Source organism: Scyliorhinus torazame, chromosome 3, assembly GCF_047496885.1.
Source record: "Scyliorhinus torazame isolate Kashiwa2021f chromosome 3, sScyTor2.1, whole genome shotgun sequence".
Classification (NCBI taxonomy): Eukaryota; Metazoa; Chordata; class Chondrichthyes; order Carcharhiniformes; family Scyliorhinidae; genus Scyliorhinus; species Scyliorhinus torazame.
The window spans coordinates 140075821-140099130 of NC_092709.1; the positions used below are offsets into that span (position 1 = coordinate 140075821).

Sequence of the window (23310 nt, forward strand, 5' to 3'; positions counted from 1 at the left end):
AAACTCTGAAGTGGCCTCCTCGGCCTGAACTTGAGATGCACTCAAGCATGGAGGGAAAGATAAATAAACCCCTAGCAGCTGTGTCTAAACCATTAAGCTGCCCAGTGAAAGGTACTGCTCTGTGAAATTGAATCGATGCTGAGTATTTCAAAGGTATCGGGGATTGCAAGCCTTTTCAAGTGTTGAGGGTTTTCGAGGAAGGCTCTGACACTTCAAAATGCTGCAGTTTCAAAGGCAGAGGGCCGCGGGAGCAGTTGTTAAGAAAGTGAAGGTATTTCTGCTTCGATTCTTCACTGAACTGCCTGGACTGCTCTTCAGCTGTCACCCTTGAGCAGGGTGTGAGGGGGAGGGACTACCTGTTAAGCCATGGTCGGGGAGAGGTGTGCCCCTCCTGGATGACAGGTTCGAACATAGAACATTACAGCGCAGTACAGGCCCTTCGGCCCTCGATGTTGCGCTGACCTGTGAAACCACTCTAAGGCCCATCTACACTATTCCCTTATCGTCCATATGTCTATCCAATGACCATTTGAATGCCCTTAGTGTTGGCGAGTCCCCTACTGTTGCAGGCAGGGCATTCCATGCCCTTACTACTCTCGGAGTAAAGAACCTACCTCTGACATCTGTCTTATATCTATCTCCCCTCAATTTAAAGCTATGTCCCCTCGTGCTAGACATCACCATCTGAGGAAAAAGACTCTCACTGTCCACCCTATCCAATCCTCTGATCATCTTGTATGCCTCAATTAAGCCACCTCTTAACCTTCTTCTCGCCAACGAAAACAGCCTCAAGTCCTTCAGCCTTTCCTCATAAGATCTTCCCTCCATACCAGGCAACATTCTGGTAAATCTCCTCTGCACCCTTTCCAATGCTTCCACATCCTTCCTATAATGCGGCGACCAGAATTGCACGCAATGCTCCAAATGCGGCCGCACCAGAGGTACAGCTGCAACATGACCTCATGGCTCCTAAACCCAATCCCTCTACCAATAATAGCTAACACACCGTACGCCTTCTTAACAACCCTCTCAACCTGGGTGGCAACTTTCAGGGATCTATGTACATGGACACCGAGATCTCTCTGCTCATCCACACTGCCAAGAATCTTACCATTAGCCCAGTACTCTGTCTTCCTGTTATTTCTTCCAAAATGAATCACCTCACACTTTTCTGCATTAAACTCCATTTGCCACCTCTCAGCCCAGCGCTGCAGCTTATCTAAGTCCCTCTGTAACTTGTAACATCCTTCCGCACTGTCCACAACTCCACCGACTTTAGTGTCATCTGCAAATTTACTCACCCATCCTTCTACGCCCTCCTCCAGGTCATTTATAAAAATGACAAACCGCAGTGGCCCCAAAACAGATCCTTGTGGTACACCACTAGTAATTGGAGTCCAGTCTGAACATTTCCCATCAACCACCACCCTTTGTCTTCTTCCAGCTAGCCAATTTCTGATCCAAACTGCTAAATCACCCTGAATCCCATGCCGCCGTATTTTCTGCAGTAGCCTACCGTGGGGAACCTTATCAAACGCTTTACTGAAATCCATATACACCACATCAACTGCTTTACCCTCATCCACCTGTTTGGTCACCTTCTCAAAGAACTCAATAAGGTTTGTGAGGCACGACCTACCCTTCACAAAACCGTGTTGACTATCTCTAATCAAATTATTCCTTTCCAGATGATTATACATCCTATCTCTTATAAACCTTTCATAGATTTTGCCCACAACAGAAGTAAGGCTCACTGGTCTATAGTTACCGGGGTTGGCTCTACTCCCCTTCTTGAACAAGGGGACAACATTTGCTAAACTCCATTCTTCGGGCACTATTCCTGTAGACAAAGATGACTTAAAGATCAAAGCCAAAGGCTCAGCAATCTCCTCCCTAGTTTCCCAGAGAATCCTAGGATCAATCCCATCCAGCACAAGGGACTTATCTATTTTCACACTTTCCAGAATTGCTAACACCGCCTCCTTATGAACCTCAAGCCCTTCTAGTCTAGTAGCCTGAATCTCAGTATATTCCTCGACAACATTGTCTTTTTCCTGTGTGAATACTGACGAACAATATTCATTTAGCACCTCTCCTATCTCCTCGGACTCCAAGCACAACTTCCCACTACTGTCCTTGACTGGCCCTACTCTTACCCTAGTCATTTGTTTATTCCTGACATGTCTATAGAAAGCTTTTGGGTTATCCTTGATCCTACCTGCCAAAGACTTCTCATGTCCCCTCCTGGTTCTTCTTAGCTCTCTCTTTAGGTCCTTCCTAGCTAACTTGTAACTCTCGAGCACCCTAACTGAACCTTCATGTCTCATCTTTACATAAGCCTCCTACTTCCTCTTGACAAGTGTTTCGACTGCTTTAGTGAACCACGGTTCCCTTGCTAGACCACTTCCTCCCGGCCTGACAGGTACATACTTATCAAGGACATGCAGTAGCTGTTCCTTGAACAAGCTCCACATTTCCACTGTGCCCATCCCCTGCAGTTTTCCTCTCCATCCGATGTATCCTCAGTCTTGCCTCATCGCATCATAATTGCCTTTCCCCCAGATATAACTCTTGCCCTGCGGTATATACCTATCCCTTTCCATCACTAAAGTAAACGTAATCGAATTGTGGTCACTATCACCAAAGTGCTCACCTACCTCTAAATCTAACACCTGTCCTAGTTCATTACCCAGCACCAAATCCAAAATGGCCTCTCCTCTCGTTGGCCTATCTACATACTGTGTCAGGAAACCCTCCTGCACACATTGGACAAAAACGGACCCATCTAAAGTACTCGAACTATAGCGTTTCCAGTCAATATTTGGAGAGTTAAAGTCCCCCATAACAACTACCCTGTTGCTTTCGCTCCTATCCAGAATCATCTTTGCAATCCTTTCCCCTACATCTCTGGAACTTTTTGGAGGCCTATAGAAAACCCCTAACGGGTGTTTTCCTCTCCTTTCATAAGAACATAAGAACTAGGAGCAGGAGTAGGCCATCTGGCCCCTCGAGCCTGCTCCACCATTCAATGAGATCATGGCTGATCTTTTGTGGACTCAGCTTCACTTTCTGGCCCGAACACCATAACCCTTAATCCCTTTATTTCCTGTTTCTAACCTCAGCCTATACTACCTCCGTATACGAGTCCTCATCAAACGTCCTTTCTGTCACCGTAATACTGTCCTTGACTAACAATGCCACCCCTCCCCCTCTTTTATCACCTTCCCTGAGCTTACTGAAATATCTAAACCCCGACACCTGCAACAACCATTCCTACCCTGGCTCTATCCATGTCTCCGAAATGGTTGGGGTGCTCCCCTTGTCAGCGTGGGAGGGTTGATACTTATGCTGCGAGGGGGGGGGGGCTCTACCGCTGGACTTTGGGATTGGGGCACCCATTCCGAATGATAGCCTGAGCTGGAGAGTGATGGGATTCATACACACTTGTCTTTCTGCATATATTTGCATGCCAAAGGACTGGGACTCTCAGGTGGGCTCCACTCTTAACACCAGCGGGGGCCAGTCCTGAATCTCTGCTGGCGGGAGCACTTCAACTCCGGAAGGGAGAATCACGCCCATTATCTATGCGCTGGAAAATCATTAGCTGTGGCACCAATTCAGCAATCACTTCTTACCAAATACTGGTACCAGTTTAGCAGAGTTTTGATTATATCCTTTCACTAAACATTTGTCGATTCATTGGTAGGTGACCGTGTTATTTCTGTGAATGGAATCGGTCTGGAGGGTGCAACTCATAAACAGGCTGTGGAGTCACTGAGGAGCACAGGACAAGTATGTATTCCAACCATTTCAGATTCATTTCTAATCTGTAAATAGAAAAGATGAAGTAAACTCACCTAATTATTGGGCACTATCTGTATTCCTGGTCCGCACGGTAGCACAAGTGGCTAGCACTGTGGCTTCACAGCGCTAGGGTCCCAGGTTTGATTCCCCGCTGGGTCACTGTCTGTGCGGAGTCTGCACATTCTCCCCGTGTCTGCGTGGGTTTCCTCCGGGTGCTTCAGTTTCCCCTCTCAGTCCAAAGACGTGCAGGTTAGGTGGATTGGCCATGATAAATTGCCCTTGGTGTCCAAAAAGGTTAGCAGTGGTTATTGGGTTACGGGGATAGGGTGGAAGTGAGGGCTTAAGTGGGTCGGTGCAGAGTCGATAGGCTGAATGGCCTCCTTCTGCACTGTATGTTCTATGTCACCACCTCCCCCCCATGTCGAGCTCCTCCCCCACGTCGAGCTCCTCCCCCACGTCGAGCTCCTCCCCCACGTCGAGCTCCTCCCCCACGTCGAGCTCCTCCCCCACGTCGAGCTCCTCCCCCACGTCGAGCTCCTCCCCCACGTCGAGCTCCTCCCCCACGTCGAGCTCCTCCCCCACGTCGAGCTCCTCCCCCACGTCGAGCTCCTCCCCCACGTCGAGCTCCTCCCCCACGTCGAGCTCCTCCCCACGTCGAGCTCCTCCCCCACGTCGAGCTCCTCCCCCACGTCGAGATCCTCCCCCACGTCGAGCTCCTACCCCACGTCGAGCTCCTACCCCACGTCGAGCTCCTACCCCACGTCGAGCTCCTCCCCCACGTCGAGCTCCTCCCCCACGTCGAGCTCCTCCCCCACGTCGAGCTCCTCCCCCACGTCGAGCTCCTCCCCCACGTCGAGCTCCTCCCCCACGTCGAGCTCCTCCCCCACGTCGAGCTCCTCCCCCACGTCGAGCTCCTCCCCCACGTCGAGCTCCTCCCCCACGTCGAGCTCCTCCCCCACGTCGAGCTCCTCCCCCACGTCGAGCTCCTCCCCCACGTCGAGCTCCTCCCCCACGTCGAGCTCCTCCCCCACGTCGAGCTCCTCCCCCACGTCGAGCTCCTCCCCCACGTCGAGCTCCTCCCCCACGTCGAGCTCCTCCCCCACGTCGAGCTCCTCCCCCACGTCGAGCTCCTCCCCCACGTCGAGCTCCTCCCCCACGTCGAGCTCCTCCCCCACGTCGAGCTCCTCCCCCACGTCGAGCTCCTCCCCCACGTCGAGCTCCTCCCCCCGCGTCGAGCTCCTCCCCCCGCGTCGAGCTCCTCCCCCCGCGTCGAGCTCCTCCCCCCGCGTCGAGCTCCTCCCCCCGCGTCGAGCTCCTCCCCCCGCGTCGAGCTCCTCCCCCCGCGTCGAGCTCCTCCCCCCGCGTCGAGCTCCTCCCCCCGCGTCGAGCTCCTCCCCCCGCGTCGAGCTCCTCCCCCCGCGTCGAGCTCCTCCCCCCGCGTCGAGCTCCTCCCCCCGCGTCGAGCTCCTCCCCCCGCGTCGAGCTCCTCCCCCCGCGTCGAGCTCCTCCCCCCGCGTCGAGCTCCTCCCCCCGCGTCGAGCTCCTCCCCCCGCGTCGAGCTCCTCCCCCCGCGTCGAGCTCCTCCCCCCGCGTCGAGCTCCTCCCCCCGCGTCGAGCTCCTCCCCCCGCGTCGAGCTCCTCCCCCCGCGTCGAGCTCCTCCCCCCGCGTCGAGCTCCTCCCCCCGCGTCGAGCTCCTCCCCCCGCGTCGAGCTCCTCCCCCCGCGTCGAGCTCCTCCCCCCGCGTCGAGCTCCTCCCCCCGCGTCGAGCTCCTCCCCCCGCGTCGAGCTCCTCCCCCCGCGTCGAGCTCCTCCCCCCGCGTCGAGCTCCTCCCCCCGCGTCGAGCTCCTCCCCCCGCGTCGAGCTCCTCCCCCCGCGTCCAGCTCCTCCCCCCGCGTCCAGCTCCTCCCCCCGCGTCCAGCTCCTCCCCCCGCGTCCAGCCCCTCCCCCCGCGTCCAGCCCCTCCCCCCGCGTCCAGCCCCTCCCCCCGCGTCCAGCCCCTCCCCCCGCGTCCAGCCCCATCCCCCGCGTCCAGCCCCATCCCCCGCGCCCAGCCCCTCCCCCGCGCCCAGCCCCTCCCCCGCGCCCAGCCCCTCCCCCGCGCCCAGCCCCTCCCCCGCGCCCAGCCCCTCCCCCGCGCCCAGCCCCTCCCCCGCGCCCAGCTCCTCCCCCCGCGACCAGCCCCTCCCCCCGCGACCAGCCCCTCCCCCCGCGACCAGCCCCTCCCCCCGCGACCAGCCCCTCCCCCCGCGACCAGCCCCTCCCCCCGCGACCAGCCCCTCCCCCCGCGACCAGCCCCTCCCCCCGCGACCAGCCCCTCCCCCCGCGACCAGCCCCTCCCCCCGCGACCAGCCCCTCCCCCCGCGACCAGCCCCTCCCCCCGCGACCAGCCCCTCCCCCCGCGACCAGCCCCTCCCCCCGCGACCAGCCCCTCCCCCCGCGACCAGCCCCTCCCCCCGCGACCAGCCCCTCCCCCCGCGACCAGCCCCTCCCCCCGCGCCCAGCCCTTCCCCCCGCGCCCAGCCCCTCCCCCCGCGCCCAGCCCCTCCCCCGCGCCCAGCCCCTCCCCCCGCGCCCAGCCCCTCCCCCCGCGCCCAGCCCCTCCCCCCGCGCCCAGCCCCTCCCCCCGCGCCCAGCCCCTCCCCCCGCGCCCAGCCCCTCCCCCCGCGCCCAGCCCCTCCCCCCGCGCCCAGCCCCTCCCCCCGCGCCCAGCCCCTCCCCCCGCGCCCAGCCCCTCCCCCCGCGCCCAGCCCCTCCCCCCGCGCCCAGCCCCTCCCCCCGCGCCCAGCCCCTCCCCCCGCGCCCAGCCCCTCCCCCCGCGCCCAGCCCCTCCCCCGCGCCCAGCCCCTCCCCCGCGCCCAGCCCCTCCCCCGCGCCCAGCCCCTCCCCCGCGCCCAGCCCCTCCCCCGCGCCCAGCCCCTCCCCCGCGCCCAGCCCCTCCCCCGCGCCCAGCCCCTCCCCCGCGCCCAGCCCCTCCCCCCGCGCCCAGCCCCTCCCCCCGCGCCCAGCCCCTCCCCCCGCGCCCAGCCCCTCCCCCCGCGCCCAGCCCCTCCCCCCGCGCCCAGCCCCTCCCCCCGCGCCCAGCCCCTCCCCCCGCGCCCAGCCCCTCCCCCCGCGCCCAGCCCCTCCCCCCGCGCCCAGCCCCTCCCCCCGCGCCCAGCCCCTCCCCCGCGCCCAGCCCCTCCCCCGCGCCCAGCCCCTCCCCCGCGCCCAGCCCCTCCCCCGCGCCCAGCCCCTCCCCCCGCGCCCAGCCCCTCCCCCCGCGCCCAGCCCCTCCCCCCGCGCCCAGCCCCTCCCCCCGCGCCCAGCCCCTCCCCCCGCGCCCAGCCCCTCCCCCCGCGCCCAGCCCCTCCCCCCGCGCCCAGCCCCTCCCCCCGCGCCCAGCCCCTCCCCCCGCGCCCAGCCCCTCCCCCCGCGCCCTGCCCCTCCCCCCGCGCCCTGCCCCTCCCCCCGCGCCCTGCCCCTCCCCCCGCGCCCTGCCCCTCCCCCCGCGCCCTGCCCCTCCCCCCGCGCCCTGCCCCTCCCCCCGCGCCCTGCCCCTCCCCCCGCGCCCTGCCCCTCCCCCCGCGCCCTGCCCCTCCCCCGCGCCCAGCCCCTCCCCCGCGCCCAGCCCCTCCCCCGCGCCCCGCCCCTCCCCCGCGCCCCGCCCCTCCCCCGCGCCCCGCCCCTCCTCCCGCGCCCTGCCCCTCCCCCCCCGCGTCGAGCTCCTCCCCCCCCCCCCCCCCGGCGTCGTGCTCCTCCCCCCCCCCCCGTCGACCTCCTCCCCCCCCCCCGCCTCGAGCCCCCCCCCGCCTCGAGCTCCCCCCCCCCCCCCCCGCCTCGAGCTCCCCGCCCACGCCGAGCTCTCCTTGTAATCCCAGCTAACCCGCACATCCCTACACATTAAGTGGCAATTTTATGATGGCTAATCCACCTAACCTGCACAACTTTGAACTGTGGTAGGAAACCGGAGAACCTAGAGGTAACCCTTGAAGATGGGGAGAATATGCAAACTCCACACAGTCATCCAAAGCCAGAATTGAACCCTCGTCCTTGCAACAGTGCTAACCATTGTGCCTCCATGCTATCCCTTTACTCGCCTGATGCTCAGGTCCAGGCCGGGGGAGAATTTTGTAGACCAGTGACGTCCTGGGGCTTTCAGTCAAAGTCTGCACAGTAGACTTAAGGAGAGCCACCCCTTTTTTTTTTAACAGCACTGGCTGTAAATCAGGTAAGTTTAAAGGTCCAGCCACTTCCAAGCCAGGGAGAATATAGGCTAGTCCGGTAGGTGGTTAGAGTTTGGGGAGAGAACGGGGAGGAGATCGGACAGTCAGAATGGGGTAATTGGGTGGTTAGTTGGGTGGGTAGATTAGGGGAAATTGAGTCAGGCCTGGGGTTGGGGGAAATCACCGGGTTCGGGGGCGGGGGGTACATCCCTTGAGTTTGATCTTCAGGGAGTGGAGGGAATCACATGGGTATTTGAGCTAGGGATCGGGTAGGTTCGTCAGGTAATCATCAGTGGGGTCTGTTTGTTTGGGGCAGGGTGCCAGGTAGTCACTTCGGGTTAGGATGGTCAGTGGAGAGGGGGAGTGGGGTGGTGGAGTGGTAAGTGTTGGGGGGCTAGGTGGTCAGTGGTGCTGTCAGTCAGGATTGGTGAAGTGACCAATGGTGGTGGTGGAGGGAGGTAAGTTGGTCTGGAGGTGTTGGGGTCAGTGTTTTGGTGGTAAATTGTTGGGTTGGGGCCAGGTGGTCATTGGGGTGGGGGCCAGACTGGGCAGGATGGTGGGTGGACATTTGCGTGGGAGTGGGCAGTTCGGCATGTCAAAACATGCTGCTGAAGAAGCAAGGGTATGTTTTTTTCTTCCATTTTCTCGGGGGGCGCACAGTCAGGGGCTGGAGGCTGAGTCATCAATGGGTGGTTTTGATTGAGGGGGGACATTCAGGGGTGGGGTCCCATTGTCAGTCAGGCGGGGTCTTGTGCGGGATGGGATGGGACTAGTGAGGAATTGGGTAATCAGGGATCCCTTGGGAGTGTGGGGATGCACCATGGAGTTGCTGTGTGTAGAGAGGTTGTGGGGATTAGGCGGAGGTCCCATGTGGAGTCCCGGGAAGTCAGTACAATAGTTAACCAGAAGCTAGAAGTGGTTTTAAGTCTTCTAACTTTTTCTGGGTAACTGTTGCTGTAAGACAGTCAGAACTATCCGCACTTTGCGATTTAAATTGCGTGTCCCAGTACAGCCCGTCAAAGGTTTGAACTTCCCAGCCATTTGCCTTTGCGATACAATTCTTACCTGGGAATGTCTGGGTTGGGGGAGTGGGGTTCAAACTTTTTGTTTATTGTGTTACAGGCACACTCACTGCATACAAACTGCATTGTAAATTAAATATTAAATCAAAAATGTATCGAGCATATCCTTCTTTCCAGGTTGTTAATCTGTTACTGGAGAAGGGCCAGCTCCCTGCAGCCAATGTTCATGCTCCAGTCACTCCACAGTGCACACCTCCAAGTGCAGCCAATCCAAACGAACCATGTGAGTCACCTGACAAAAAAGAGCAAGGCTCAAAACCCATGTCATCAATTGCTAAAGATTACACCTCTGACAATGATGGTAAGAAACTATGATGTTTAACATTTTTTAGAAACTGTGATGTTTAAAATTGTTGAGACATAGCTGTGTTGTAAAAGGAACATTTGCAGATATGGCTGATGGTTCAGCCAATTAAGGTAGTGAGCAGTTAAAACAAAAGCAACAATAATGGTCTCTGGCCTCTATTGTATCCTGTAGCTGATTTTAATGGAGTGCCAATTGGGTCAATATATTTGGCTTAGGAAGGGAATAGTAGCTTTGAATATGGCTCTTCAGGTTGGAAAATTGTTTGCAGGTGCAGTTATGTGATATTTTACTGAGGCTAAATTAAAACATGCTGTTGAAGAAGCAAGGGTATGTTTTTTTTCTTCCATTTTCTTAGTGGCTTTAAAGACAAATTTTTCCATGTATCTCAATCCTAGACATAACATGGGGCTGGATTCTCCGTTCTGGAGACTAAGTGCTGACACCAGTGTAGCATGTGTCGACTTTCACAACAGGAAATTCGGCGTCGACCCCTCACCGATTCCGGTACCGGTGAGGGGCTAGCACCGGCGCTGACTGAAACCCCCCGTCGCCCGCACCGAAAACGGGCGGAGAATGGGCGGGTCCCAGGCCGCACATGCGCACGGCTGACGACCTGTACCAGTTGCGCCGTACAACATGGCGCTGGCCGTGCGCGTAACCCCCCTCAGCCCTAGCAGATGCCCCCCCCCCCCACCCTGCCAGCGGCATGGATCCCAGCCGACTGTGGTGGTGCTGGACACAGACCGCAGCTGGCACGCTGGCTCAGACCACGTGTCCCGTGCCATTGGGAACTCGATCCATCGGGGGCAGAGCATCGCAGGTGGGCCGGCCAACGGCGCGTGTCACGATGACACCATTTTGGACGGGGCGTAGCATGGCAGACTGGTGTCAAAACCGGCGGTGACCCTGATTTCCGTGTCGGAGCCCATTTTCTGTCCGATTGCCGATCACAATTTCGCCGTCAGGCTGCGGAGAATCTTGCCCATGCTCTCCGAAGTTCCCCTGTTCTATGTGAGTTCATTTTGTCCCCATTCCCATATGATTTGTGAATAAACAAAAACACACATTAATGAGCTATTGGATATTTTAACATGGTAAACTTTGACCTGCCAAATACAGTTGCCATTGCAGTGATGCAAGACTCAACTCCATCATAATATAACGATGGATGCATCATTAAGGAATCTGGGGTTCCCTCCAGGGCATTATGGGGTGGCTGAATATTTCCAGGGTTGCAGGAGGTGGTCACCGCACAAACAGCTTGACCTCTGAACTATAAGTGGGGGTGGTCATCCAGAAGAGTCGGAAGAGGCAGGCAGTGCAGGACTCCTCCAGGAGTGCAGGATTTTCAAAGTGCTATTCAGCATTCAATGCTAGTGAGGGTAAAGACCCCTGAAGGATTTTCTTGATCAGTATGTTTCCTGCCCACCGGGGGTGGAGGCATTGCTGGATCTAGCTCTGGGGAATGATGTGGCTCAAGCAGAGGAATTCACAGTGAGGGAGCATCTTGGAAATAATGATCATAGTATAATATGGTCCAGATTAAGAGAAATCGAAGATTAAAAACAAATATTAAAACTGCATGAGGAATCCTTTCGGTGAATTGAAGGGATATCTGCCTGGAGTAATTTGAAATAAAAGATTAAATTTCCATTTGCCAATGAAGCAATGGGTGTCCTGCAAAGAAGAGTTGGTTTGGGTACAAGTCTAAACACATAGGGAGATGTGTTTGCCAGGAGGGAACTGATGTGTTTGCCAGGAGGGAACTGAAGAAAGGGATTAGGAGAGCTAAGAGAGGGCATGAACAATCTTTGGCGGGTAGGATCAAGGAAAACCCCAAGGCCTTTTACACATATGTGAGGAATATGAGAATGACTAGAGCGAGGGTAGGTCCGATCAAGGACAGTAGCGGGAGATTGTGTATTGAGTCTGAAGAGATAGGAGAGGTCTTGAACGAGTACTTTTCTTCTGTATTTACAAATGAGAGGGGCGATATTGTTGGAGAGGACAGTGTGAAACAGATTGGTAAGCTCGAGGAAATACTGGTTAGAAAGGAAGATGTGTTGGGCATTTTGAAAAACTTGAGGATAGACAAGTCCCCCGGGCCTGACGGGATATATCCAAGGATTCTATGGGAAGCAAGAGATGAAATTGCAGAGCCGTTGGCAATGATCTTTTCGTCCTCACTGTCAACAGGGGTGGTACCAGAGGATTGGAGAGTGGCGAATGTCGTGCCCCTGTTCAAAAAAGGAACTAGGGATAACCCTGGGAATTATAGGCCAGTTAGTCTTACTTCGGTGGTAGGCAAAGTAATGGAAAGGGTACTGAAGGATAGGATTTCTGAGCATCTGGAAAGACACTGCTTGATTAGGGATAGTCAGCACGGATTTGTGAGGGGTAGGTCTTGCCTTACAAGTCTTATTGAATTCTTTGAGGAGGTGACCAAGCATGTGGATGAAGGTAAAGCAGTGGATGTAGTGTACATGGATTTTAGTAAGGCATTTGATGAAGTTCCCCATGGTAGGCTTATGCAGAAAGTAAGGAGGCATGGGATAGTGGGAAATTTGGCCAGTTGGATAACGAACTGGCTAACCGATAGAAGTCAGAGAGTGGTGGTGGATGGCAAATATTCAGCCTGGATCCCAGTTACCAGTGGCGTACCGCAGGGATCAGTTCTGGGTCCTCTGCTGTTTGTGATTTTCATTAATGACTTGGATGAGGGAGTTGAAGGGTGGGTCAGTAAATTTGCAGACTATACGAAGATTGGTGGAGTTGTGGATAGTAAGGAGGGCTGTTGTCGGCTGCAAAGAGACATAGATAGGATGCAGAGCTGGGCTGAGAAGTGGCAGATGGAGTTTAACCCTGAAAAGTGTGAGGTTGTCCATTTTGGAAGGACAAATATGAATACGGAATACAGGGTTAACGGTAGAGTTCTTGGCAATGTGGAGGAGCAGAGAGATCTTGGGGTCTATGTTCATACATCTTTGAAAGTTGCCACTCAAGTGGATAGAGTTGTGAAGAAGGCCTATGGTGTGCTCGCGTTCATTAACAGAGGGATTGAATTTAAGAGCCGTGAGGTGATGATGCAGCTGTACAAAACTTTGGTAAGGCCACATTTGGAGTACTGTGTACAGTTCTGGTCACCTCATTTTAGGAAGGATGTGGAAGCTTTGGAAAGGTGCAAAGGAGATTTACCAGGATGTTGCCTGGAATGGAGAGTAGGTCTTACGAGGAAAGGTTGAGGGTGCTAGGCCTTTTCTCATTAGAACGGAGAAGGATGAGGGGCGACTTGATAGAGGTTTATAAGATGATCAGGGGAATAGGTAGAGTAGACAGTCAGAGACTTTTTCCCCGGGTGGAACAAACCATTACAAGGGGACATAAATTTAAGGTGAAAGGTGGAAGATATAGGAGGGATGTCAGAGGTAGTTTCTTTACCCAGAGAGTAGTGGGGGCATGGAATGCACTGCCTGCGGAAGTAGTTGAGTCAGAAACATTAGGGACCTTCCAGCAGCTATTGGATAGGTACATGGATTACGGTAAAATGATATAGTGTAGATTTATTTGTTCTTAAGGGCAGCACGGTAGCATTGTGGATAGCACAATTGCTTCACAGCTCCAGGGTCCCAGGTTCGATTCCGGCTTGGGTCACTGTCTGCGCGGAGTCTGCACGTCCTCCCCGTGTCTGCGTGGGTTTCCTCCGGGTGCTCCGGTTTCCTCCCACAGTCCAAAGATGTGCGGATTAGGTGACTTGGCCAATGATAAATTGCCCTTAATGTCCAAATTGCCCTTGGTGTTGGGTGGAGGTGTTGAGTTTGGGTAGGGTGCTCTTTCCAAGAGCTGGTGCAGACTCAAAGGGCCGAATGGCCTCCTTCTGCACTGTAAATTCAATGATAATCTATGATTAATCTAGGACAAAGGTTCGGCACAACATCGTGGGCCGAAGGGCCTGTTCTGTGCTGTATTTTCTATGTTCTATGTTCTATACCTATCAACAGGAAAGGGAAGGATCATTAAAACAATGGTTGTTGGATTATGAAGGAGTTAATAGGTTTAAGGGTATATGACATGACAACCAGCTTAAAAATATAAGGGCGAATCATGATAAAGATAAAAAACACTGAAAAGTGTAAGAGGAGGAAATAAGTCAGGCAAAGTGACTGAGAGAGGATTGGAGACTTGTTTAAAATGGAATTCAGTTGTTGCCTTAAAACTATAGAACGGTACACCATAGAAGGAAATTGTTCAACCCATCGAGTCCGGGCCTACTCCTCCGCACTTTCCCCTTAGCTCTGCAATTTCTTTTCCATTTAGTGCTTCACCAATTCCCTTTTGTAAATCATGGTTATATCAGCTTCCACCACACTCTCAGGCAGTGAATTCCAGATCCTTATCAGTTGCTGTATAAAAAGTTTTTCCTCGTGTCACTTGTGCTTCTTTTGCTAATCACTTTAAATCGGTATGCTCTAGTCTTGACCTTTCCACCCACTCTGTCACGGCCGTGTAAAAAGGCATTTCCTCAAAGTGGTCCATGAGTTAACTTTTTATGTGTGTTTATATGTCGCCCACTTTTAATTTGCGAATGGTTCAATTTAAAAATACCCAGTAGCAAAGCTTTAATCTTAAACAAGATAAAGGTTCACTTATTACAAAATTATTGCTGTAACAAAAGACAAAGAACAAAGAAATGTACAGCACAGGAACAGGCCCTTGGGCTCTCCAAGCCCGTGCTGACCTTGCTGCCCGACTAAACTACAATCTTCTACACTTCCTGGGTCCGTATCCCTCTCTTCCCATCCTATTCATGTATTTGTCAAGATGCCCCTTAAATGTCACTATCGTCCCTGGTTCCACCACCTCCTCCGGTAGCGAGTTCCAGGCACCCACTACCCTCTGTGTAAAAAAAAAAAAAAAAAAAAAAAAAAAAAAACTTGCCTCATACATCTACTCTAAACCTTGCCCCTCTCACCTTAAACCTATTCCCCTAGTAATTGACCCCTCTACCCTGGGGAAAAGCCTCTGACTATCCAAAAGTAACTTAAATAGAAATAATAAAGTTACTAATTAAATGCAGATTAATAAAAGATACTTATATAGATGGGTCCCAAAGACTCATATTGGACTCGAAACAGAAACTCAGTTTCTCTCAATTGATGCTGCCAGTCCTGCTGAGTTTCTCCAGCACTTTCTGTTCTTATTTCTTCTAAAGGTGAAATTCAGTTCAGTCCTTTAAGATATTGTTGCGGGTCTGTAGCTCACAGTTGATCTGTTGGTTATCTGGAGTGAAGGGTTCAAGTTAAAGAGTTGCGTTCAGCAGCTGATGGCTTCTGTAGTTGAATGGTCGGTGTTTGCCTTTTCAGACGGACTCAGCAGGTAGAGTAGCTTTGGGAACAAGTGGAGGTCCCTTTTCTTTACTGGGTCTGCAGCACGGCACTCAAAGGTTGCCTGGATTCATTTTTCAGCAAAACAATGAGGATGTCTGGACAACTTCGTCTGTGACTCCCAGTACAGGAGAATCCCAGCTCTCGCATGCGTTCCACAGTTAATTTACTGAGGGCGGTGGGCTAGAACTGTCTTACAGAGGTTGCCTTGGTTCTCTGCACAAGGTGGCTGTTCTCAGCCAGACTTTATACAGTTCAAACTTAAAATGGCTGTTATCCCAAACGTCGAATCAGGCTTCCATTTTAGATATTGGGTTAGCCCAGATCTAGGGGCATAGCCCCATCCATTGTCTTTTAGCTGAGGTAATTAACCTTTTAAATGTCTCAACTATTAACTTGAATGACTCCTATTGTTCCAGGTTTGGTGAGATAGGAACAGGTATACCTCCATATAAAGGTATAAAAGGGGCAGCACAATAGCACAGTGGTTAGCACAGTTGCTTCACAGCTCCAGGGTCCCAGTTTCGATTGCCGGCTTGGGTCACTGACTGTGCGGAGTCTGCACATCCTCCCCGTGTCTGCGTGGGTTTCCTCCAGGTGCTCCGGTTTCCTCCCACAGTCCAAAGATGTGCAGGTTAGGTGGATTGGCCATGATAAATTGCCCTTCGTGTCCAAAAATGTTGGGTTGGGTGGGGTTACTGGGTTACGGGGGGTAAGGTGGAGGTGTGGGCTTGGTTAGGTTGCTCTTTCCAAGGGCTGGTGCACTCGTTGGGCCGAATGACCTCCTTCTGCACTGTAAATTCTATGAAAACCATTGTCAATTAGTTTCTGTTCGCCTTTGTGGAAATGCACATTGAATTTCAGCAGGCATTATATGTCTGGGCATTAAGACTCTCTCTCTCTCTCTCACTCTCACTCTCTCTCTCTCTCTCTCTCTCTCTCTCTCTCTCTCTCTCTCTCTCTCTCTCTCTCTCTCTCTCTCACTCTCACACAGGACACAGCTACTGAGATAGTTAGAGTGCACAAGCCAGTGAGCACCATCTCCATGTGGTAGAGAGCTAGTCTGGTCAAGCCAGTAGAAGGTTATCAGTTAGATTAATAGAGTGTCAACCCACAGCAGATTATGTACAGCAATTAGCAAGTTCAATAAAACAGTGTTGGACCATCTCCAGTGTCGGAAGCCTGTTTCTAGTTTCACTGCATCCAGTTGCAGTCAGCGTTGAACCTACTCAACTAACACATCATGGTACCAGGGATCTATTAATTCTAACAAACCTACCTCGAGTGAATCTGCAACAACCAGCAGGCAGCCATCCAGCAGCATGGAAAAGATTCCGCCTCCGCCGCAACTCCGGATCTCCGACAACCTCGGCACCAACTGGAAAGTCTTCAAACAGAAGTTCCTCCTGTACATCGAGGCCTCCGACCTCGAGGCATCGGATGCCAGAAAGATCGAGCTGTTCCTGTCGACTGCGGGGATCAAGCCATCCATATTTATAACTCTCTCACGTTTGCCGATGGCAAAGACATGATGAAGTTCAAGACAGTTCTGCTGAAATTCGACAGCCACTGCGAAATTGAGGTGAGTGAGAGCTTTGAACGGTACATCTTCCAACAGAGGCTTCAGGGTAAGGATGAAGCTTTTCTGTCCTTCTTGACCCATCGCTGCATCCTAGCGCAGTCATGTAATTATGACTCGACGGCTGATTCCATGATCCAGGATCAGATCGTTTTCAGGGTCCAGTCCGACTCCCTGCGGAGCAGCTCCTCTAAATCAAACAGTTGACCCTCTCCGTCGCCGTCGGAATGTGGGTTGTCCATGAGCATGCCAGAAATCGCTACTCCCGCATCAGGGCGGCAGAAACGGTAAAACTGGCCTCCCACGAATCAGAAAGGGCACAGGCCATCGCACAAATGCAAGGCCTGAGCATCGAGGAGAGTGGCCGCTTCGCGCGCTTTTCCCGGGTCCCTACGCATGTGCGCCACGACCGGGTGGACGATGAGGCCGAAGACCCTAATGCGTATGTGCGAACGTCAGCCGACCGCACTGCGCATGTGCGACGGCGCACAGAATGCGCTGACGTCAGTGTCATGATGTGTCCAAATTGTGGCTCCGCCCATTTAAAGCGGCAATGTCCAGTCAAAGGAAGGCGATGTCTACAGTGTGGAAAGCCTGGGCATTGCGCGGCCTTCTGCAGGTCCGCTCCACCGAGCAGCAGTCAGCGATCCCAACTGCAGCACAGACGTGTCCGCTGCGTACAACAAGGCATGCAGGATTTTGATCCCAACAGCCCAACGGACCCCGATGCGGACTGCCTCGAGTCTCCATATCGGGTGGGCATCATCCCCATACGCGAGCTGGTCTCCACCGCGCCTGCAAACCGCCTTTCAATCCTGAGTGTGGATCCTGACGGCGAGTGGTGTGCTGTCATCACAGTCAACCAATCTCGCATCCGATTCAAATTGGACACTGGCGCGTCTGCAAACCTCATATCACCATCGGACCTCGACATCATCTGAGACCAACCTAGCATTCTTCCACCAGCCTGCCAGCTCCTTGACTACAATGGTAATGCCATAGCTGCCAGTGGATCGTGTCAGCTAGGTGTATCTCACAAGGCAATCAAGGCGACTTTAAGATTCAAGATCGTCCAGCCTGACAAGGCATCCCTGCTCAGTGCTCGTGCATGCAAACTCCTAAATCTGGTCCAGCGAGTCCATGTCATGTCCTCGACACCGGCGACTGCCTCGCCCAATGCGAATCTCCAGGCTGAGATAGACGACATTCTCACGCAATACGACAATGTGTTTGATGGGATGGGCACGCACCCATATCGCTACAAGATACTACTCTAGCCGAATGCCACCCCAGTCATCCATGCACCACGCCGGGTGCCGGCTCCCCTCCAGGATCGTCTGAAAATGCAGCTACGAGAGCTCCAAGACCAGGGCATCATCTCAAACGTCACGGAACCAACAGACTGGGTCAGCTGCACGGTCTGCGCCAAAGCCCTCTGGTGAACTCCGCCTTTGCATTGATCCCAAAGACCTGAATCGCAACATAATGCGAGAGCACTACCCGATCCCGAAGCGTGAAGAATTAACCTGTGAGATGGCTCATGCCAAATTCTTTACCAAGCTGGACGCCTCCCGCGGTTTCTGGCAGATACAGCTGGATGACTCCAGTCGAAAGCTGTGCACATTTAACACTCCGTTCGGCAGGTGTTGCTACAACCGCATAGGTTTTGGTATGATCTCAGCTTCGGAAGTATTTCATCGCATAATGGAGCAAATGATGGAGGGCATCGAGGGGGTGCGAATCTATGTGGACGATGTGATCACCTGGTCCACGACGCCCGAGGATCACATTGATCACCTCAAACAGGTCCTCCAGAGCATTCATGAAAATGGCCTCCAGCTCAACTGGGCCAAATGCTCATTTGGGCAGTCCACTATCAAGTTTCTGGGTGACCACATTTCACAGCAGGGTATGCAACCTGACACTGACAAGGTGCTGGCAATCAATGCCATGAAGACCCCAGAGGACAAAAAGGCGGTCCTCCGTTTCCTTGGGATGGTAAATTTTCTCTGAAAATTCATTCCCAACATGGCATCCCATACCATGGCCCTCCGGCATCTCGTTAAAAAGTCGACAGTGTTCCAGTGGCTTCCCGCACATAAAGCGGATTGGCTTGAGCTGAAGGCGAAGATCACCACAGCCCCAGTACTGGCGTTCTTTGACCCAACCAAGGATACCGAGATATCCACAGACGCAAGCCAGGATGGCATTGTGGCTGTGCTCCTCCAACGAGACAACTCCTCGTCCTGGGCTCCAGTGGCATATGCATCCAGGGCCATGACTCTCACCGAACAACGGTATGCCCAGATCGAAAAGGAGTGCTTGGGTTTCCTGACAGGAATAGTCAAGTTTCATGACTACGTATACGGTCTGCCAAAGTTCACGGTGGAAACAGACCACAGGCCTTTAGTCCACATAATCCAGAAGGATTTAAATGACATGACACCTCGGCTGCAGCGAATTCTTCTTCGTCTCCGCCGATATGACTTCGAACTCATCTATACACCGGGTAAGGAGCTGATCATCGCAGATGCCCTATCCCGATCCATCACCACGCCTGTGTGAACAGGGCGACTTCATTCGCCACCTTGAGGCACAGATGCAGTCGTGTGCCAGCAACCTCCCAGCCACTGATGAACGAGCTGTCCAAATACACGAAGAAACTGCCAAAGATCCTCTACTGCCGCGCGTGATGCAACACCTCGCCATCGCTGGCAAAGGGGGCAGTGCCCCCAGTTCTTCAACGTTAAGGACGAGTTAACGGTTGTTGAGGGGATCCTTCTTAAACTAGATAGAATCGTCATTCCCCAAACTATGCAAACCATGGTGCTCAGACAGATCCATGAGGGTCACCTTGGGGTCGAGGAATGTCAACGCGGAGCTCGGCAGGCAGTTTACTGGCCTGGCATCAGTCAGGACATTGCCAACACGGTCCTCAACTGCACAACATGCCAGAAGTTTCAACCAGCTCAGCCCAAGGAAACACTGCAACAGCACAAGATCGTGACTTCTCCGTGGTCCAAGGTGGGGATAGACCTCTTTCACGCAAATGGGCGTGATTACATGCTCTTGGTCGACTACTTCTCCAGCTACCCGGAAGTGGTGAAACTGTCGGACCTCACGTCCAAGTCAGTCATCAAAGCCTGCAAAGAGACATTTGCCAGGCAGGGGATACCATTCACGGTAATGAGTGACAACGGTCCATGTTTCTACAGCCAGGAGTGGCCCGACTTTGCACGATCCTACCACTTAAGGCATATCACATCCAGTCCCCATTACCCGCAATCAAACTGGAAGGCCGAAAAAGGTGTCCATATTGTCAAGCGGTTGCTGTGCAAGGCTGCAGACTAGCCTCAGATTTCAACCTGGCGCTGTTGGCATACAGGGCAACCCCTCTGTCGACTGGTTTGTCTCCGGCGCAGCTGCTCATGAACCGCAACCTGAGGATGACTGTTCCAGCCATCCATGTTCCGGACCTTGACCATCTCCACGGTGCTGCAGAAAGTGCAGTGATCCAGGGACCAGCAGAAGATCACGTATGATGCTCATGCCACGGATCTGCCTGCGCTGGCTCCAGAAGATGTTGTTCGCGTCCAGTTGCCTGAGGGAGGCTGTTCATCCCCAGCTGTTGTCGTCAGACAGGCTGCCCCCAGGTCTTTCATTGTTCAACTGGCTGATGGCTCCATTCTACGGCGCAACAGGAGGGCGCTGCGCAAAGTTCCCTGCCCACCACCTGACCACACTTCTCCGCATGTCATCATGCCGCCTCAGGACATCTTGCCCCACATGGCCACCGATCTGGCAGCGATCCCACCTGTCCACGAGGCCACTGAAATGGCAGCAATCCCGCCTGTCCAGGTGCCGGCGTCCCCCCCCCCTCCACCTCGGAGGCGATCAACAAGAATTTGGCGCCCGCCACAAAGACTGAATCTATAGACTTAAATCTTGTAAATTTTGTTCAGTTTGCTCTGTATCGGCACGATAGACACCTTCCCGTGTACATTTGTTCATTCATTCACCACTTGTACATAGTCATGCATGTATATACCGCCACGTTCCAAAATTTATTTTAAAAAGGGGAGATGTCATAATATCCACTCATGTATATAATGAGATGCAGACAGGCAGTGATTGACACACAGGATAACCAATGAACACACACGACATAGAACAACCAATCACCAGACAGGTCACCATCACTATAAAGCCCACAGGGCATTAAGACTCTCTCTCTCTCACAGGACACAGCTACTGAGATAGTTAGAGTGCACAAGCCAGTAAGCACCATCTCCATGTGGTAGAGAGTTAGTCTGATCAAGCCAGTAGGAAGTTATCAGTTAGATTAATAGAATGTCAACCCACAGCAGATTATGTACAGCAATCAGCAAGTTCAACAAAACAGTGTTGGACCATCTTCTGTGTCGGAAGCCTGTTTCTAGTTTCACTGCATCCAGTTGCAATCAATATTGAACCAACTCAGCTAACACATCAGGCACATCCACATTGCCATTGGGAAGGGCTGTAGCTATCTGGGATGGCCACGTCCCAATTACAAAATGGACACTTGCAAAGAATGAAGGGAAAATTGGACAATGCTAAGAAACAAGCTGGTGCAAGCTCTGTCTGTTGATTAGAACCTTAAACTCTCAGACAGGACAGAAACTACCAAACAATCTACATACTAATGAGCCATCTCCGGGGACAAAAGGGAAACATTTAGATACACAATGTTAAGGCAGACTCCTCGGCGCCAGAAGAAGCTAAGACAAAGCAGACTGACAGACACCAGGACACACCCAGCGATCAGGGAACCACCCCTCTATTGGAGGACAATCGATACAGATGATTGGAAAGACCCAATTAGTTGAGGCCAAGTTCAAGGCCCGCCCAAAGGCACGCAAAGCCCTTTTTAGTATAAAAGGTATCCCCCAAGGGAGAATCTTCCTCCTTTTGGCTTTAGCTCTCACCGAAGAGAGAGACCTGCCTAGCAGCTGCACCAGACCAAGTAAGTCCCAAGTCAACGCACGGTACGAGATAGACGCTCCTAGTTGCTACCCTGTAAACAGCTCAACCCAGCAGGTTAGTATAGGCTTTAGTAAGATTGGATTGGATTTGTTTATTGTCACGTGTACCGAGGTACAGTGAAAAGTATTTTTCTGCAAGCAGCTCAACAGATCATTAAGTACATGAGAAGAAAAGGGAATAAAAGAAAATACATAATAGGGCAACACAACATATACAATGTAACTACAAAAGCACTGGCATCGGATGAAGCATACAGGGTGTAGTGTTAATGAAATCAGTCCATAAGAGGGTCATTTAGGAGTCTGGTGACAGTGGGGAAGAAGCTGTTTTTGAGTCTGTTCGTGCGTGTTCTCAGACTTCTGTATCTCCTGCCCGATGGAAGAAGTTGGAAGAGTGAATAAGCCGGGTGGGAGGGACCTTTGATTATACTGCCCGCTTTCCCCAGGCAGTGGGAGGTGTAGATGGAGTCAATGGATGGGAGGCAGGTTCGTGTGATCGACTGGGCGGTGTTCACGACTCTCTGAAGTTTCTTGCGGCCCTGGGCCGAGCAGTTTCCATACCAGGCTGTGATGCAGCTTGATAGGATGCTTTCTATGGTGCATCTGTAAAAGTTGGTAAGAGTTAATGTGGACATGCCGAATTTCCTTCGTTTCCTGAGGAAGTATAGGTGCTGTTGTGCTTTCTTGGTAGTAGCGTCGACGTGGGTGGACCAGGACAGATTTTTGGAGATGTGCACCCCTAGGAATTTGAAACTGCTAACCATCTCCACCTCGGCCCTGTTGATGCTGACAGGGGTGTGTACAGTACTTTGCTTCCTGAAGTCAATTACCAGTAGTTTAGTTTGTAGAGTTTATGCACGAGTAGGCTTGACTGTGTAAATAAATGAGCATTGCTTTTGAACTTACTAACTGGTGTATCAAGTCATTGATCAGTATTCGGTTCTGAACCTTGTGGCGGTATCAAAAGATACCTGGTGATTCTTGAGCAAACGTGATTAAAGAGAGCCAAATTAAGAGCCAACCAAAAGTTAGCAACAGGGCATTACAGGATTTTGACTCCACAACAATGAAAGAATGGCAGTATAGTTCCAAGTCAGCATGGTGTGTGGCTTGGAGGAGACCTTACAGGCGGGGTAATCCCATACATCTACTGCCTCTGTCCTTCGAGGTAATGGAGGCTGCACATTTGGAAGGTGCTGTCAAAGTAGTCTTTGTACATTACTTCAGTGCATCTTGTAGACGGTATACTGCTGCTACTCTGCATCGGTGATGGAAGGAGTGAACCTAGAAGGTTGTGGATGGGGTGCTAGTCAAGCAAGCTGCTTTGGAGGATGTTGAGCTTTTTAAATGTTGTTGGAGCTGCACTCATCCATGCAAGTGGAGAGTATTTATATGGTTGGTCTAGTTCAGTTTCTGGTCAGTGGTAACCCCCAGGATGTTTACAGTGGAGGATTCAGCGAAGGTAATGTCATTGAAAGCCAAAGGGAGATGGTTTGATTCTCTCTTGTTGGAGATAGTCATTGCCTGGCACGAGTGTGATGTAAATGTAATTTGCCACTTATCAGCCCAAGCCTGAATCTTGTCCAGGTTTTTTTCATATGGACACCGATGGCTTCAGTATCTGAGGAGTCGTGAATGTGCTGAACAATGGGTAAACATCTCCATTTCTGACCTTAAGGGGATGGAGGGAAGGTCACTGATGAAACAGCTGAAGATGGTTGGGCCTAGGATATTATCCTGTGGAATCTCTACTGCAATGTCCCAGGACTGAGATAATTGATCTCCAACCACCACAGTTATCTTTCTTTGTGTTAGGTATGACTCCAACCAATGGAGCGTTTTGCCCTGATTCCTATTGACTTAGTTCATCATCCGCTGTCATTTCCGCCACCTCCAGTGCAAAGCTGCCAGGAAAAACAGCTCTCCTCA

At 53.1% G+C, this 23310-nt stretch overlaps 1 protein-coding gene across 16 annotated transcripts in view; it reads left to right on the forward strand.

Annotated features, from left to right (window-relative positions):
- The window catches only part of ptpn13 (protein tyrosine phosphatase non-receptor type 13), a 411247-nt gene that overhangs the window by 241388 nt on the left and 146549 nt on the right, over positions 1-23310 (forward strand). For all 16 annotated transcript variants that reach the window (XM_072496283.1, XM_072496268.1, XM_072496267.1 and 13 more), the window contains 2 exons: positions 3707-3792; positions 9208-9391. In XM_072496283.1, coding sequence (XP_072352384.1) covers positions 3707-3792; positions 9208-9391 — 270 coding nt within the window. The remainder of the gene's footprint in view (positions 1-3706; positions 3793-9207; positions 9392-23310) is intronic.